General features: G+C 34.8%; 1 protein-coding gene across 1 annotated transcript; it reads left to right on the top strand.

Annotated features, from left to right (window-relative positions):
- Nucleotides 1-17,523: 17,523 nt before the first annotated feature.
- On the top strand, nt 17,524-18,454 carry LOC100242734 (probable glutathione S-transferase). Its single transcript, XM_002268875.4, has 2 exons — nt 17,524-17,892; nt 18,110-18,454. The coding sequence occupies exons 1-2, from the start codon at nt 17,575-17,577 to the stop codon at nt 18,452-18,454; spliced, it is 663 nt and encodes a 220-aa protein (XP_002268911.1). The 5' UTR covers nt 17,524-17,574.
- Nucleotides 18,455-18,889: the final 435 nt, after the last annotated feature.

The raw sequence follows: 18,889 nt of genomic DNA, 5'->3' as shown, positions 1-18,889 counted from the left end.
CTACATCAGTGTGTCGTATATTGATAAACAATTTCTGGAAAATCAATGAGCGGCGGTGTGAACCTGAATTGATTCGTGAAGCAATGTCTTTGATATCAAATGCTCACCAGAATCCCCATTCAGTAATTGCTTCAATGTGAGCTCATAGCCCCAAGATAAACCAAACACCTTAGTGAATAGACCAATTAATTGTGATGTCCCTCTGTCTGAAGGTATGCCTTCACAAATATCAGAACGCCTGGTTCAGGAATCCCCAAGAGACTATTCTGGTAAAGTTCCTGATGTTGCTCCTAAGAAAGATACTGCAGAGTCTTGCATTTCATTTGATCGTATGCGTCGACTTATTAAGAAAGATACAAGTGGTGGGTAGCATAAGGAGCCTTCTGAGTTATATTTGAATCCACTATTATCAAGTCCCTTTTTTTGGACTGATTGGTCCTCAAAGCTCTGATAGTCCTAACGCCTGCAATGTCTCTTGGAAGCCGGTGGTCATTTTGTTATTACGAGGGCAAGCTGTAGGAATTCAACAGTCCTAGCAGAAGCGTTATTCGCCCAGTAAATGAAGAAGTAAACCGAAAAGATACTTGACTTCATTAAAGAAATGCCCAAACCTGAAATCCAACTCATGGCTGGATTTATTTTCTCTTCTTGGCACACTCCCCTTTATGTAGGTCATTTTGCGAATGCTTCCTACCTTCATGGCTTGGATGAAAATCTGGGTAGTCAAATTTTCAATGGAAAATCTAAAGAAATTCAGTGGCTATTTAAGATGACTTTTGTGGATGAATTCGGTAGAGAATTGAAAGGAATTCAAGTGGTTGCATATTTGGGTGAGATTCAATGGTGTTAACGGATACTCTTGATGGCTGAAATTTAAAGGAAACGGTAATATGAGTCAGAATGGGAAGCAGGTCAGCCAGATTGCTTCATTGCAGCATTTCATCCCACATGATTTTGATGCTGGTGATCATGGATTGTTTTTCTTATAGAAGCAGCCAATACACCTCAAGGTGTGAAGATGTTGTTTAAAAAGGTTGAAGATTTGATACAGAAGCAGATTGCTTCTGTTACAGCTCCTCAGACATCAGGTGAAGACAACTCTGATAATTCAATTAGCTTTGTGCTGTTCGTCATTAAAACATTGACTGAAGTGCAAAAGAACCTTATTGATCCCTACATCTTGGTTCGCATCCTTCAACGCCTGGCACGAGATATGGGAACATCAGCTAGTTCTCATGTGAGGCAGGGTTAACGAACAGATCCAGATTCTGCAGTCACTTCTTCTCGTCAAGGTGCTGATATCGGAGCAGTTATCTCTAATCTAAGGTCTGTCTTGAAACTAATTAGTGAAAGGGACATGCTTGTTCCGGAGTGCAAACGAACTATAACTCAGATCCTTAATGCATTGTTGTCTGAGAAAGGTACTGATGCCAGTGTGCTTCTATGCATACTTGATATAGTAAAGGGCTGGATCGAAGATGTCTTCAACAAGCCTGGAATTTCAAGTGTCTCAAGTGGGTTTCTCACTTCAAGGGAAATAGTCTCCTTTCTTCAGAAGCTTTCACAAGTTGAAAAGCAGAACTTCTCTCCAGGTGCTTTAGAAGAGTGGGACCAGAAATATCTTCAGTCTCTTTATGGAATTTGTGCTGATTTGAATAAATATCCTCTGTCCAAATGCAAGTCTCTTTTGGTTTCTTACTCTGATTTTGCTTAAAACAAATGTTAACTATTGGAAGTAATATACATTGAGGTATTTTTGGCACTTCTGTCCTGTTATGGTGATTAAGCTTTCTGGCTGACATATGAAGAAGTAAAAGAGTGAAGCTCTGAAGACTACTATAGTTATTCCAGATTCAGAACCTAAAAGGATGGAAAAAGTTGCTTCAGGGTTCATCTGGAACTCAGCTAGTTTAGGTGGAAATCTGGTGCTGACACAAAGGAATCATTTCCCCTCTGGCATACAGTATTTCTATCATTAGAGATGCTCTGGCCAAAATTGTTTATTCCAGATTATTTGATTGGACTGTGGATAAGATCAATAATTTTATTGGGCAAGATCCTGATTCAAAAGTTTTAATTGAGGTTCTGGATATTTATGGATTTGAGAGTTTCAAGACAAGCAGTTTTGAGCAATTTTGTATCAATTTGGCAAAGGAGAAACTGCAGCAACATTTCAATCAGCATGTATTCAAGATGGAACAAGAAGAATATACAAAAGAAGAAGTTGACTGGAGTTATATAGATTATATTCTTGATCTCATTGAAAAGAAACCTGGTGACATCATTGCTCTTCTGGATGAGGCATGTATATTTTCAAGGTCAACGCATGAGACATTTTCATAGAAGCTTTACCAAACATTTAAAAGTCATAAACGCTTCAGCAAGCCAAAGTTGTCACCTACTGATTTCACCATTTATCACTATGCTGGTGACGTCACATATCAAACCGAGCACTTCCTGGATAAAAACAAATATTATGTTGTTGCTGAGGATCAATCACTTTTGAGTGCTTCCAGGTGCTCCTTAGTGGCAGACTTGTTCCCACCTTTACCAGAGGAGTCTTCCAAGTTCTCATCGATAGGTTCTCGGCTTAAGCAACAATTGCAATCTTTGCTTGAAACACTGAATGCCACTGAGCCACATTCTGTTTGCTATGTGAAGCCAAATAGTCCTTTTAAGCCATCAATATTTGAGAATAATAATGTTCTACAGCAACCACGTTGTGGGGGTGCCTTGAAAGTAATTAGGATCAGTGTCTACAAGCGATTGATCCTCAGTGACCAGATATTCAACGCCAATCATTTTCCTCATCAAGTTATCTTCAATTTCCTGTTCCAGGCGCGCCTCTTCACAGGCCACCAGTATTTCACGTATAGGAGCCTGCATCCATCAGCTCCAGACCGTCTTCATATGTTCCAGATGATCGTCTACCTTTTGCTGTTAGAGAAAGAATTGCAGTTAGAGATTCAAATGATGGAAAGAAGAGGCTGCAGGTAAAAATGAGCTGCTGCAGAAAATATTGCCTGTGCCTATATCCTCAACTCGAGATGAACAACTTCATGTTCAATCATCATTGCCTGCTGTTGGTAGATTGGTTTTGTCAGAACGACCCTTTGTATACAACACAGACAAACAATTCAGTATATACAACCACATAAACATGGAAAGCTCTCCCAGATTGAACTGTTGGTTATTGATGAAGCAACAGCTATTCCATTGCCAGTTGTCAAGCCCTTGCTTGGTTCTTATCTAGTTTTCCCTCCATCTACCGTAAATAGCTATGAAGGTAATGATTGGTCCTTATCGCTGAAACTTCCTCAGCAACTGGAGGAGCAAACTCAAATGCCCACTAAAACCCCTATTCAATAACCCTTTCAAATCAGTAGTAAAGTGAAGAGCTGCAACAAGATTTGCTTCAAGAATTCTCCTCATCAGGGCGGTGAATCACTTTTCATACCAATCAGTTTTATTCCGGTGACTTATTATGTGTCAATTTGAGCTCATGGATCCAACAGAGACGCAGATGGGGAAAGCTGATTACATCAGAGTACTTACTCCTCAAGAACCACCCAAGTTTGTTAGAATCCTTCATCCCTTACCAGAAGTCACCAAAACTTTGAATAATAAAGAGCCATGGAAAATGCCAAAAGAGGACAGAATGCATTTTGGGGTTCAACACCAGCACTGCAGTCTCAATCGCACCTCCAGACTCCACTCCATCACGGCAACCTTACTACAAGCATCTTCTCCCCTACTTGCCTCTTTGATTGGGAATTTACTGTTTTAAATTGAATTTCAAAACCATTGTTCAACTAAACATTCTCAACTTTGAAAAATTCATCTTTAGACCTTCTCTAGGCGATAAAATCCAGATTTCAACACCCTTTTGCTGCCATTTTCCTTCCGGCATGCATTTTCACTATTTTATTTGATTTTCAACTGATTTTCTCGATTTTTTTTCAAGCATGAATAAACTTCATAATTCCAAATCATGGAATTTATGGAATCAACTCATTCAAAATTAATTAGGGCTTTGGTGGGGGCCCGACATTCATGATATTTTCATCAATATTGTTTGCTTGATATTTGATTGATTGTGCTTCCTCCTTGTGGCATATGAAATTATTTCGCACTTATTATTAAGCAAACTTGTCTCCTATAAAGGCGCTTTAGCTTACTATCCAGGTACGCTCTCTTCTCATCTATTTTTTAGAACTCTATAGACTTGTATGTCATTGATGACCATATCCATATTTGACATGATTCTTGGATGTCTTGATATATGCCTGATTTGCTTGAATAAAACAAATGTTGTGTGATGTATCTCAATACTAACTTTCATGTTTTATGATAGCGCTTTGAGAAGCCGACCAGGTATGTACCCCAACTTTCTTTTATGGCAATTTGATCCTATTTGGCATGTTATTTTTTGAAATCACCTTAGTCTATCTAGGTATCCCCAACTAATCAATTAATTGCCACATTGCCCCCAATTTAGTTAGTAGAGACCTCTTTAGGACTTAGAGGGGTGCTACCTCCTAAAGGTACCTTCCCAATAAGTAACCTGATCCCCGGACTTGGACTCGGGTTTTTCAAAGACACGCTTTTCCAAAAATTATGGAGTCATTTTTTAGGGTTTTATTTCTTGTTTTATTTTCCCTTTTAAAAAATAAAATAAAATAAGTGGCGACTCCAACTTTTTTTTCCAAAACTAAATAATTTTTTACAAATAAAAAAGCGAGTCTCGCCGATCGAGTGGGGGCGCACGTGAAAAATGCGGGTCCACACCAAGTCAATAGACTGACCTTTCTTACTTGAATCAACTAGAAGGTAGAGTGTAAGGAAGACAATAGATTGATTTATCCTATTCATTCTGTAACAGAGGAAACGAATATCTTGACTATGAAGATAGAACACTTACAATTGATGCTTCCTTTCATACATTAAAATTTGATAACTTTCATATGACTGACTAGAACATATAGAAACTACTTGCTTTCTGAGATTGACTGCTATTCCTATTTGGGAAGCATGAAAATAGGTAGGTATTCAAACTTAGATGACTATCTCACTTTGAAACTCATAACTCTAAAACTCGTTTTCTAGATGAGAGAAAGAAGACAAAACCACAAGCAGATAAACCAAGGGAATACTAGAGCTAAGCGAACCAAGTTAGGAAGCTAAACAATAGGCGTAAGCAAAAACTTTATTGTCAAGCCCATAACCCATACTGGATATTCAAATAAGGGAAACTTGTCTCTATAGGAAATGAAACAAAGACTCCCTTGGTGAGAGGGAAAAACAACATTATTATGGGTTGGGAAGGATTCAAACTGAAGGGAAAATAAGAGGAAAAACTAGGATTAACAACGAAAAAAGTGACCTTTCAGTTCTTCTTTCCATTCTTGGTTGACAAGCTTTGTTATCGGACCAGTATGTGTATAAAAAAAGGAAGTATCTCGATAGGTTTCTTGATTCAGGCTTAGATTCAAACGATTGGGATTCTATTCTTTAAGAAGGTCATACTAGGGAAGTTGTTATGAAAGGAGATTGAGCTTTCAAGTTGTTGGTCTGAGGAAGTTAGGTCCTATAACCCTTTTTTAGACTATGCTCGGGGCCCTTTCTTAGGATAATAATCCAAGGTTTGTGGGGAAGGAATAGGTTGGCTTGAGTGGAATAGCAGAAGTGATAAGATTTTTCTCTACCGTAGGTTGGGTAGAAATAGATTCTTAATCTTTGTGTACACCAATAATATCCCATCCACATATGGATATTGGATTATCCTATGATGAATGTTAAAGCCACCACATCAGCAGGCTCTTAAATACCAAGACTCAATTGTGGAGCCATCAATAAGCTCTATGAGAGACTGGAGGGTACTACTATAGGCTTCAAAGGTCATATCTTGAGTCTTATGAGATATTTAAGGTATGCAGTAGATGACTCTTCTTGGAGTCAGAGGTATGGTAGTTACCCGTAGGTTACCATGGAGTCAAGTACAATAGATAATTCCTTAGAGAATCACTTATTTGGCAATTACCAAAGAAAATCATATCTAAAGTTCAAATAGGGCATGGTTATTCATCGACCTATTAGAATAGATGAAGATAAGTGTCTTTTAGACACTACCCCATCCTAGGGAGATTTTAATTAACCATTTCCTTGTCTAAATATATAAATATTACAAGACAACTCTTTTTTGAGTTCACTTCTCATAATATTGAACCAGAATGTATAATTTACTTTGTCTTTTTGTAGTTTTCTTATTAGATTAATCAAATTAGTAATTTTCTTTCATTCCACTTAGGAGTAGTCATAGTTTGTAGTCTTCACACCATCCACTTTCAAGGTTAAGTGCGCCTTTGCCTTTGTTCATTCATCAAGTCTCTAGAAAGTGTTATTGAATTTGTTGTGAAGGAGGGTACTCCTTATCATAGTATATATATCATTCTTAGGATAGCCTATGGCTAGTTAATAGGTACTTTCCTTTCTTATTCATGGCCTTGAACCAGGAACTACTACTTCTTTATATATGTTAGTAGCAAACTCAACGGATTCCACTTGAGCAATCGAAGCTACTGACTCTGAAACTGCTTCCAATAGACTTAGTCAACCACCAACAATGGAGTAAGCTCCCACGTTCGCCTTACTTTCTTCGGAATGAATTATGCTCCTTATTGACTTTGTCTAGTTATGGCATTTTGAGACTATAGATGATTGAGATGACACGGTCTATAGCTTATGAGTTTGATTTGATACTCTTAGCTGATTGGATGCTTTCGATTCCTTAGTAGAGCTAATTCAATCTTTTGCTTTCTCTAGGTACGGTAAAAAAAAAGACCAAGTGGATGGAACAACCCTTAGACCCAATCGACATTGTACAAAGCTAGAGCAATCTAACAAGAGACAAAAGACTCTTTGTTTACAACTTAACATCCTAATGCCAAGGTACCCAACTAAAGCCAAAGAAAAATTCAATATCACTGAAGTTGTGAATAGAGAAAGCCTTGTCTATCGCTCCTTGGGTCAACACCAAGGCAAGATCGATCCTTATTGCCTTCGTGCCAAGGAAAGACATCCAAAAGCATTAATAGTTTTTTCTTTGAAAAGATCCGTTGTGGATGATATAACTGCTTCTTATTTAACATATCCTTTATAATTGAAAGAATGGAATTCGGTAAGGAATAAATAAGATAAGGTGAAATGCCAACATAACCACTCACAAAAGCTTGAGTCATCTTTGCAGAATTTAATTAGTTGTCTTTTAACAATACTTAATAGTAGATCCAATTCTAGCATTATGTAGAACTAAGATCCCAAGTACTAAATACCAGAGAGAAAACAAACCTCTTTGCAAAAGAGACACCATAGAAAGGCAATGAAATTGAGAGAGAATCTATTAGTTACTTAGCATGACACAACTACTAATGCCGGGACGTATATGTGTACAAGAATGAGTGTGGGAGCTACCCTTTGGTGTTTTTCCGAAAGACCTTCATCTATCTCAATATATGGAAATTATACACGCAAAGGCTTCGGTCCAATGTTGAAATCAAAACACTTCTATATGTTAGGCCAGATTGTTCCCTATTGAGAAATGGGAGAACCGATTGCTTCAGATGAATTCTTTTTGTTTTGCTTTTCGGTATACTAGTGAAAAATATGTTCCGATAGCCTCTAGTCACTATCAAAGGTGGTTTCTTGAAACCTTTTTCCAAAAAATAAAAATCCTTAATCTGACACTTTCTATTTCAATCCAAAAGATGTTTGTAGTGGCAATCGCTCCTCTGATTGACTCATTCAAGTGGTAGTCATAGGACACCTTGGTCATACACCATATAATAGATAAAGAAAATATCCTGACAAAATGTAGTCCAAAGGAGCCCACTTATCCTGAGAAAAGGGCCTTTCTTAGCTTTCATTCCTACTTTCAAGCTCATTTGGTTTGGTTTTCTTTAGTATATATCCAGAGTAGATACACCTAAGTGGGAATTGCCCTTACAAGTATTGTTTTTCTAGCACAAATTTGATGTACTCATCAATGACATGACATCTTGGGGCTGATCTTTTTGGGGGTGTTGGTATGGTAGGCATCGACTCAACGACCTATGCTAATGAGATCAAGAAGAAAACATGCTTTGCACTCACATAACTTTGAAGAGGTGCTTTCTCCCAATTCAAGGATCGCTGTGAAGCTCAACTTTTAAAGCGTAAAACAAGATTAAGCCTTTCTAATCCCAAGTACTTGGCCCCAAGGGGTTGGGAGGTCCCATTTCCTTACCAAGCTATAGTTAATAAGTTTTTACACTATTCCAAAAAGAGGAGATTTTGGTCTTGACTTCATACCCACCAAATAGAGTTTTTGAGTTTTTGAGTTTTTGAATTTTTGAGTTTTTGAGTATATGGAGAAAGGACCTGTGTTGGTACCGTACAAGAGTGAAATCCTATCCCTGGTCATGCATCGATTGAAGAAGGCAATTCACGAGGAAAGGTCCCATTCAGACACACAAAGACAAAATGACAATCGGGGCACGTTGCTAAGGATGGTTTTGACTATAAAATAGAAAGAAGGTAGGTGGGCTAAGAACATCAAGCTAGAGCGTGCTAAGCTAAGAGAAGAGCATAAGTTTATGTAAGGCTACGACCATCACTTTCTAGCTAGGAGTTTTTTTATTTATTTTTTATTTTTTTATTTTTTATTCTAGGCTTATTTTTATTCCATTAGTATGTTCTTTTCCTATACCTTACTCGCCTAATGTGTGTTTTAGTTACTTCCCCTTGATGGATAATCGTCTTTTTCCACTCTTTTCGATTATCTAGATCGAGTATCCCTTCCCTTGACATCATTTCTACCACTCATCTATTAGAAGCTTGTTTAGGAGCTGGAGGTTTTCTTTTAGGAATAGACAAAGTTTTCCTCACTAACTTCCACTTTTGTCCCACTTACTATAAGGGACCAGGCTTGGCTAGCTCGCTTAAGCTCAATATTTATTAATTATTTTCCCAATGCCTTAGCACTCTAATGTGAATGCCATTCATCTTATTTGAAATTAGTCTTGCTTCTTTTACTTTCTTCATTTAAGGTAGGGGCTAAAAGAGAATATGCAAGATTAAGCCAGGTAAGAAAACATGAAATCCTCGTAGGAAAGAAAAAAGCTTGTCCATTTTAAAAGTCCTTACCTCTTACCTGGAGAAAGAAAACTGCTTTAAAATGAATTAGAAAGCTAACTTGCTTTCCTTGACTTCACCTCAAAATTGACAAGAAGGAGAACACACGCAAGCTAAAGGGATGTAGTTCTTATTAGTGACCAATTGCCTTTCGTTGGCCATAATTCTTTGCTATAACCCATGTTTCCTTGAACAATGATTCTTCGAGTGCCTATCGCTCGCTAAAACTAGATGGAAGAATTTGTATAAAAAACCCTCATTCCATTTTGATTGGAACAAAAGACTATTTACAAGACAAGGAAGAGTGTGATAGAATCGTTTTCATTCTATAATGAAAAAAAAGATTCTTTCTCATACAACTCCATTGAGAGTTTGATCGAATCGGCTTACGCAATGATCAGAATCACTCTATTCAAATGTCCATGATTGAGCGTAGATATAAAACACAATTTTTTTTTATTTTTTTTTTGTCTTGAAAAGAAAAATGTTGCGTGAGGCTTAAGAGGGGGAGTGAATCAGTGCTTGATCCCAATCCCAGACAACCCATAAGGTTTCCCCTTCTCGTCATTTTTAATTTCAGTTGCCATATGATTTGTAATAGCAGACATAGTCTCCATATGGTTAACATTTGGTGGAGCGAACGAAGACGGTCATCCATCCGATCTCCCTGATCTTACCATTCCAAGTGAACAGTCTAAGGGCTTTTCTCATAAAAGGTCTATTGGTGCTATCATTCTTTTCCTTGATCTGATGGTAGTGGTAAGGCTTTAAAGGCAGTTGTAGTTGCATTCTACTCTCCCGAGAGGGAGACTTAACCTATGGAGAGTAACTTTATCGGATTACTTGAGTGTGAGCAAGAAAGTTTAAAAACAAAAAAAGTCTTGAAAGCATTAGACTAAGAAGAAGGCTTACTAAGAATGACATCCCTTGTGTATGAACTAAGGCTATTCAAAGATTGTAAAAAAAGAGATGACTGGTCAAAGACATTCCTACTATTTAAGAAGCGTGCTACTGCCTTGGCATCTTGGAATGCTAATAGAAGTCAAATCATTCATTCTTCACTCTCCATAGGGTCTTCGAAGACCAATGCCTATAATATATAGTACACCCCTTCTCTACTCTTTCCAAGAATTTTTCTAGGAGCTAGTGGCATATCGAATAATATGAATATGTCTTGCCTCAAAGATAAAGGAAGATAAATCCAATCCCTAAAGCAATTCATGTAAGAAAAGCTATCAGCATTACCACCGAGCTATTGGAGCTATTAACGTAATTGAATTAAAATATGCTCTAACTGTTGGAGAATACCTTGAAATAAGACTTTCTTGCATTCGGAGTCAAATAGGCTAGGCTTCCTCACACATAAAATGGAAGAATCCACTGTTAGGTCAAATACTCTCTTTGTTGAAGGAATTGAATTAGTTGTCGGAAACATTATATTTTTCTTAAGTAAGCCTATAGTTCCCTATTTCTCCCTTGTGCTATAAGACATCAACCTATATTAAATGTTTGACCGACAAAGCATTGAACGAAGAAAGACATGCCCTACTAGATCGAAGTTGAGCATGGTCAGTTTCATCTTGCCACCCATACAAGTCACAAGCCATCTCCGAACATTAGTCTTATATGGGAATGGATTTGACTAAGTAGTCACAATTCCTCAATTAGTTAGACATGCTACCTTATCCATCTCTTGAGATAAACCACCTTTGTATACCACCCAAAGGGAATGAGAATATAAACTTAATGATTTATAAAACTTAATCGATATTATCAAATGTAAATAAAATTAAGAAGTAAAAAAAATAAAAAATGTTATGAGGCATTCAGAAATGGTGTATACATACATACACATATATGTATGTATATGTGTGGATTGTGCTGATTTTGGTATTTGTGTGGATTGTATTAAAGGAAAACATACAAAACACACAAGTAAGAAAGGACCATTAGAAACTCATAGCTTCTTGAGATTATACACATTGATATATTTGGGTCATATAATGTTCCATCTTTCAATGGAGAAAAGTATTTTATCACTTTCATTTATGACTTTTCATGTTATTGCTATATCTATTTACTACATGAAAATCTTAATCCATGGATGCCTTAGAGGTATTTATTAGTGAGGTTGAAAGGTAGTTAGATAGAAAGGTGAAAATTGTCAAGTCTAATAGAGGTGGGGAATATTATGGAAAATATACTAAAAATGGATAATGCACTCATCCATTTACTAAATTCCTTGAAAGACGAGACATATATTCTCAATACACAATGTCAGGTACATCACAATATAATGGTGTTATAGAAAGGCATAACCACACCTTTATGGATACGGTTAAGAGTATGTTAAGCTTATCATTGTGGATGGAAACATTAAAGATTGACATGTATTTGTTAACCAGGGTAACTAGTAAGGTAGATCTAAAGACTCCTTTTGAATTATGAACAATAAGACAACCTAGTTTAAGACACTTACATATTTGAGGATGCCCGACAAAAGTAAGAATTTATAATCCACATAAAAAGAAGTTGTATTCAAGAACAACTAGTGGGGTTTTCATTGATTATTAAAAAAAAAAGTAGACTTTATTACCTTAACCATTGTATAAGAATTGTTGAATTTGGAATTGCTAGGTTTAATGAAAACAAGGAAGTTAGTGGGAGTATGGAACCACATAAAGTGGAAATCCAAGAAGTTAGGATGCAAGTCCTTTTGCCAATAACTTCTTCTAAGATTGTTGTTCCTATAGCTATGCAGCGATTTAACAACTTTCAATAACAACAAACAAATGACTAGATATACCATAATGAAGTTGTCAACTATGAACCTACAGTAGATGAACTACATGAAATAGTATTAAGATCTCAAATATAAAGAGAATTTGTTATTTTTTATGATTATGTGGTTTTCCTATAGGAGTCATAATTTGACTTAGGAATTGATGAAGATCTAATTTCATTTTCATGAGCCATGGAAAGTGTTAATTCTACTAAATGGTTAGATGTCATGAAAGAAGAGTTGAAATTAATGGATTACAATGAAGTTTGGGATCCTATTGAATTGGTTGAAAATTGTAAAAGAGTTGAGTATAAATGAGTTTTTAAGACCAAGCACAACTCAAATGGCAATGTCGAACGATATAAGGCTAGAATTGTTGCTGAAAGTTTTACTTAGAAAGATGATGTTGACTATGAAGAGACCTTTTAACTAGTTTCTAAAAAAGACTCATTTTGACTCATTATGATTAAGAGTTACACTAAATGGATGTAAAAACCGCTTTTCTGAATGAGAATTTAAAGGAAGAAGTTTACATGACCCAACCTGAAGGTTTTTCAAGTGAAGGAAAGGAACACATGATGTGTAAATTAAGGAAGTCAATATGTGGACTTAAATAAGCTTCCTAACAATGGTATCTTAAGTTCAATCATATCATCACTTTCTTTAGATTTAAAGAGAACATCGTTGATCAACATATAAATCTAAAGGTTAGTGGGGGTAAGTTTATATTTTTGATTCTGTATGTTGATGATAATTTGCTTACTACTAATGATCTTGACATACTCCATGAGACCAAAGAATTTCTCTCCAAGAACTTTGAAATAAAAGATGGGTGAGACATCTTATGTGATTGGAATTGAAATATTCCATGACAAAGCACAAGGATTGTTAGGGTTGTCTTAGAAAACATATATTAATAAAGTTTTAGAGAGATTTGAGATAGAGAAATACTCTGCAAGTATTGTTCAAATTCGAAAAGGAGAAAAATTCAACCTTATGCAATGCTCGAAGAATGAATTGGAACAGACACAATGGAAAAGATTCCTTATACATCAATTGTTGGAAGCTTGTTGTATGCTCATACTTGTATCGGGCTAGACATCAATTTTGTTGTTGGAATGTTGAGTAGATATCAAAATAATCTAGGAATGGATCATTTGAAAGCTACAAAGAAAGTATTGAGATACTTACAATGAACCAAATGTCACATGCTCACTTGTAGGAGATCTAATCATGTCAAGGTGATAAAATATTCAGATTCAAATTTTGTTGAATGTATTGATACAAAAAACTCCACATTTAGCTATTTGTTTCTTTTGGTTGGACAGGCTATCTCAAGGAAGAGTTGAAGTAGTTTATCATTACAACATTCACTATGGAGGTTGAGTTTGTCTCATTCTTTTAGACCATTGTTCCTGGATTATGTTGTAGAACTTTATTTCAAGACTTGGAATTATCAATAATATTGTGAAGTATAGCCAAAAATTTATTATGATAACTCTACATTAGTATTCTTTTCTAAAATCAGCAAGCATTAAAAGGTGCTAAGCACATAAAATTGGAATACTTTGCCATTAAAGAAGAAGCTAAAAAATAAAGAGTGTCAATTGAGCATATTGGCACTAACCTTATAGTTTAGATCCTTTAACAAAAGGATTGCCGCCAAAGACATTTGGTGAACATTTTGAAAAGACGAGCATTGTTGGGTGCCATTTTTTGCGTCATTATGATAAAGTTTTTGTGATCTCTATGTATTTGACAATTTGAGCTCATTTAAGTATTGTTTTTGATTTGTTTATATCTTGTTTCATTTTATCACTATATACACGAATTAATTATCTAAATGTTAACAAGATTTATCTTTGATGAAGACATTGTTGTTGAACCATTATTGTTCTTTCTTATTATAGGTCATATTAATTACAAAACTAATATTGTCATATATGGAAGGGACTGTCAAAATAATGACATAGAACCACTATGATTCTTATTAGTTTTTTGCTTGATGATGATTTACAATGTAACCAAAGGAAAAAAGGATTTAACTTCTACTATGCGTGTTACATTTTATTATTAAACCATAAATTTAGATATATCAGATGGGCTAAGTGGGAGGATGTTAGCATATTTTTATAAAATGACTCATTTGCCACTTTTATTTGGGAATGGTAAATATGCCTAATTTGGTTTAATAAATAAATAATTATTGGTTAAAAATTCTAGCAGTCAATTTCAAGAGAATCTCATGACTAGCTACCTAATTTGATGGAACTGTGATAAATGGGCTTATTTAAAAGTGGTCCTCTCTTTACCCAAAATTATATCCGTACTTTTCTCTCAATCGAAGAGAAACATTTGTCATCATCCTATAGGGATCAAGAGTGAGAAACTCAGTTTTCTTCATCTCTACTTTTTTACAATTAATTTCTCTTCAAGAAATAACTGATGAATCAAGATATGTCCTATCTCAATTATGATGTTGTGAAAATCATATCATTCCAAGATTTTGGGCCCCTAGTTTATGCAAAATTAAGGTTTAACTTGCATCATGAAAATTTCTAACATGCCATTATTGTTGGGTTGTGCATCCTAGTGAATAAAGAGCATCCAGTGAACCTGAACCATACCGGTTTGAGATTTGTTAAAAGTAGTTAAGTTACAAATTTCACATCAATTCTTTGAAAAAAAAGAAAAGAAATGAAATAATATTCCTACTACCCTGTAAGGTTGTATCTTAGACTTTGTTTCCTCAAGAGAATTTTATTTTATTTTTCCTCAATACCCTCTATACTTACTCGGTGCTAAATTTTTTTTGAAGTTCTTGGACTTGGGGACTTGACATTACAAAATCATAATAAAAAAATGCAAGCCACGCTCAAAAAGAAATTAGTCTTTATGTAATTGATGGGAAGAAGTTATATAGTGCAAGTTGCAAGTGTTAGAAGAAGAATTGGAAGGCAATTAATGATGATTATCTTCTTTAGGCCTTAGCAGATTTGAATACCACACGGAAACTTTGAAGGAGGACTTGAATAGCTATAATTCCATTGTTACTCAATTCCTTTCTTGTAATGCTGATTAATTAGAAGATGTTGAATGAAATTGCAGCTGGTTGAAAAAAAAAAAATTTTTGCAAGAGGCTGGTCATGGTTTGTTTTAATATCCAAGATTTGTCATGGCTTGTATTCAGAAATAAGTTGGGTTGCTTTTATTGAAGTTAGTTGAAGATTCTTTCCCAAACTCATTTGTTGTTTAGCAAGAGAAGGAATATTATTTCTCATTTTCGGCTTAGTTTTTCTGGTATTTTTAAGAATTAGATTGGTCAGGCTTTCTCCAGATGCACATAGGCTTTGTCGACAATGTATTTTTAATTTTTGGTTTTGGCTTATGTTGGAAGTTTGAGACTATTTCAATTGAACAAGGGCCACAAATTTTTTTATTAACAAATAATAATAATATCAAAACCTTATAATTTTTTTCCCATAAATTTGTATTTGGGACTAATTTTGTGAGGTGGATAAATTGAATAATTTATTAAGAGGTCTCACGCGTGAGAGAACTAATAGTGTTTGGATCCTATAAAATATTACTGAAAGAAAAAAAAATATAAAGGGAAATGATTTTTTCATATTTAATTATTTTATGAAAAATATAAAAGAAAATAAAATATAATTAAAACTAGTTAAAAGTTTATGTGTTTTTAAATTATTTAATCTTTATATCAATGAGTTAAAATAAATAAAATATGTTTAAAGTAATAAATAAAAATAATTTATTAACTTTTAATTTATTTTTTTATTTTTTTACTTTTTCTTTTCTTCTATTTTCTTTCATTTGCATTTCCCTCAAAATTTTCAGGAACCAAACATAGAACCAAACATAGCCTAATTGTTTAGAAACTTCTTTCACATTAAACAATCATGCAAACTTTTCAATAGAAAAAATAAAAAAATATTTATATATAAAATTGGTCAATACCAACTCAAGACATCGACCCTACATATAAAAAAAGAATCTTTTGAAGTCAAGACCAATTATTCAATAGAAATTACAAAGAGCTCACATAGAAAAATTATCCTTTTGATTTACTTCAAAAAAATGAAGATAATTGTGGTGAAATTTTGCCATAGAATTTACAATTCAAGTTGACAAGATTCGTGACAAAATAATGCAAGATAGAAACCATCAATAATATAATACTCTTTTTCCTACAAAATAATGGAAGATAGCAAAGACGATTTAGAGTGCATTTGATAGTGATTCTTAGAAGTGTTTTTAATATTTTTAATACTTGAAAAATAAAAAATTTTAAATATTAAAAAGACTAAAAACACTTTCTAAAATTACTATCAAACACACTCTTAATAAGACAACTTTCTTAACAAAATAATGAAATACAACTCAATTATCAATAATTTAAAATCAAGATTTCTTTACAAAATATAGCCAGACAAAAGGTGATCAAACATTCATTATTTCTAAAATAAGAGACAAACTTCATTGTTTTTGTAAAGAAAGAAAATACAACTTGGCATATTCCTTACTTTAATAAAGAAGAAATAAAAGAAAAGATTTTCAACCTTGGAACCACGAATTTAAACTCATTTGTAAATGGTATCAAAGGCTAGTTAATTCAGGATAATATTGCTATCTTTATTGTTTCAAGTGTTTTTTCTATGAGGTATAAAAACACACTTTTTCCTAAATGAAGTGAAGGTTAAGTCATATCTAAACCTAAATGAGGCTAAGACCCAACTCTAATTAAAACTTAAGTTAAAAACCTAAAACTAAATCAAACCCAAACTATGGACCATTCCGAATCAAACTTCTTTAAACCTCAAATTGACAATTAAGTCAAAAAAAAAAAAAAAAGAATAAATAGAATAGAGATTGTACTTAAAACCATTTTTTAAATCAATAAAATTTCAGTTTAATTAAAAAAATTTCTTGAAAAAATAAATTTATGTGTACAATATTAATTCCAGTCATTTATTCTCTTTAAATCTCTAATAAAAACATATTTTGTATTTTCAAATTCCTAATAATAGAGAACCATACACACCAAAGTGAGCTCACTTCCAGTAGAAATGAAATGAAAACCTCAAAACTTTGTTTTTAGACTGCCGATTCACTTTAAGCATGTAGTTTATGTTAGGATTGAGCCTTATGAGCCCACCATGGTTGGTTTGGTCCTAGGTTCAATTCCCGGGATGCCTCATTTAAAAGAACAAATAAACAATTGGTGTGATTGAGGGGTCACGGCCTTTGGCCTTCCTTCGGAAGTGCTAAGCACCAACTATGGTGGGCCTGTTATCATTTTATTACATTAAAAATTAGTATGTCCTTCTACTTATTTTATTTTTATGTATTTCTACTATGACACATCTGTATATACTTCCAGAAAAGTTGCTTCCAATACATAGTTCCTATCTAAAAGGCCAAAAATCAAAGGCCACAGATGATAATAACAAGGCTCTTTCGGATGGAGCAACCAAGAAAAATTCAATGGAATTACAGACCTTTTTGTTTTCAACTTAAATTAGGATTTTTTTTTCCTGTATAAATTGCTGCCTTCTTTCCTCATTCTGTCGTCAGAGGACAAGCTAAGAGAGATCGAAGTGAAGATGTCAAAAGAAGAGGTTGTTCTTTTAGACTTCTGGGCTAGCCCCTTCTGTGGTAGGGTAAAGATTGCACTGGCTGAGAAAGGTGTGGAATATGAAAATAGAGAAGAGGATGTGTTGGGTAGCAAGAGTGAGTTGTTGCTCAATTCAAACCCTATCCACAAAAAGGTTCCTGTGTTGTTACATAATGGAAAGCCTGTGTGTGAGTCCACTGTCATAGTTAATTATATTGATGAGGCCTGGCCTTCTCCACCATTGCTCCCAACTTGTCCATATGAGCGAGCTCGAGCCCGGTTCTGGGGGGACTTCATTGACAAGAAGGTTCTCTTTTCACTCTTTTGTCGTGGCTTCTAAACATTAACATGTGTGCTATATATGAATTTACTATTCAGTGTTTTAGCTCTTAGAATTAGGAAAACTACTTTTGATTTACTCACAGAACTTTACTGGACACTCAGATGAGCAGCAGATATTAAATATAAGACGTGCCATATTTTATACTCATGCATGCATTTTCAATATTGCTTGATATTTGCAGATATTTGAAGGAGGCGCCAAGATATGGGGAAGCAAAGGAGAGGCACTAGAGGTCGGTAAGAAGGATTTCATAGAGATTTTGAAGCAGCTAGAGGGAACTTTGGGGGAGAAGGATTTCTTTTGTGGTGACAACTTTGGATTTGTTGACATTCTATTGATCCCTTTGACCACCTGGTTCTACGCTTATGAGAAATTTGGGGGTTTTAAGGTTGAGGATGAGTGTCCCAAGTTCTCAGTTTGGGTGAAAAGATGCATGCAAAGAGAGAGCGTGGCAAAAGCTCTTCCAGAGCCAGAGAAGGTCTATGAGGCTGTCGTTATGTTGAGAAAGATGAATGGCATTGAGTAGTGAGAATTCATGCCTGCATATCTTTTTACTTGTTTGCCGTTGGAATGGGAAGAATAAGGGGAAAATTCTCATTTTCCTTGATTTTCATTTCTTGTTTGTACTTTGTAATGATGAAAATAAATTCATGGGTTTGCTTCGTACTCACTTCTTCTTGTTGCATTCCAAAACATCATGGGAAAGTAAATTTATGGGTTATGTTCTGAATGAAACATACCATATGGTCATGAAGAGATGAAATTTATGATTCGATTGGGCCTGTTTAGTGGACTGATAAATTGTACATGTGACTCACCGATGAGGATAGAATACATATGGTCATGAAGTTCACTGGAGTGTTAATTGAAACTGAAGGTTTCAGTTTTCGGAAAATGCCTTCTGAAATTGAAAACACATTGTGTTGGCACGTTTTCTGCGTCGTTTCATATTTTGCAGGTT

Source organism: Vitis vinifera, chromosome 4 (genome assembly GCF_030704535.1).
Source record: "Vitis vinifera cultivar Pinot Noir 40024 chromosome 4, ASM3070453v1".
In the NCBI taxonomy this organism is placed as follows: Eukaryota; Viridiplantae; Streptophyta; class Magnoliopsida; order Vitales; family Vitaceae; genus Vitis; species Vitis vinifera.
This window is presented reverse-complemented; position numbering and strand designations above follow the sequence as displayed.

Bases quoted from the DNA above. Each gene is read 5' to 3' on its own strand.
- LOC100242734 (XM_002268875.4), top strand. From the start codon at position 17,575: ATGTCAAAAGAAGAGGTTGTTCTTTTAGACTTCTGGGCTAGCCCCTTC. The intron at 17,893-18,109 runs GTTCTCTTTTCA...TGATATTTGCAG, and splicing joins GGGACTTCATTGACAAGAAG to ATATTTGAAGGAGGCGCCAA.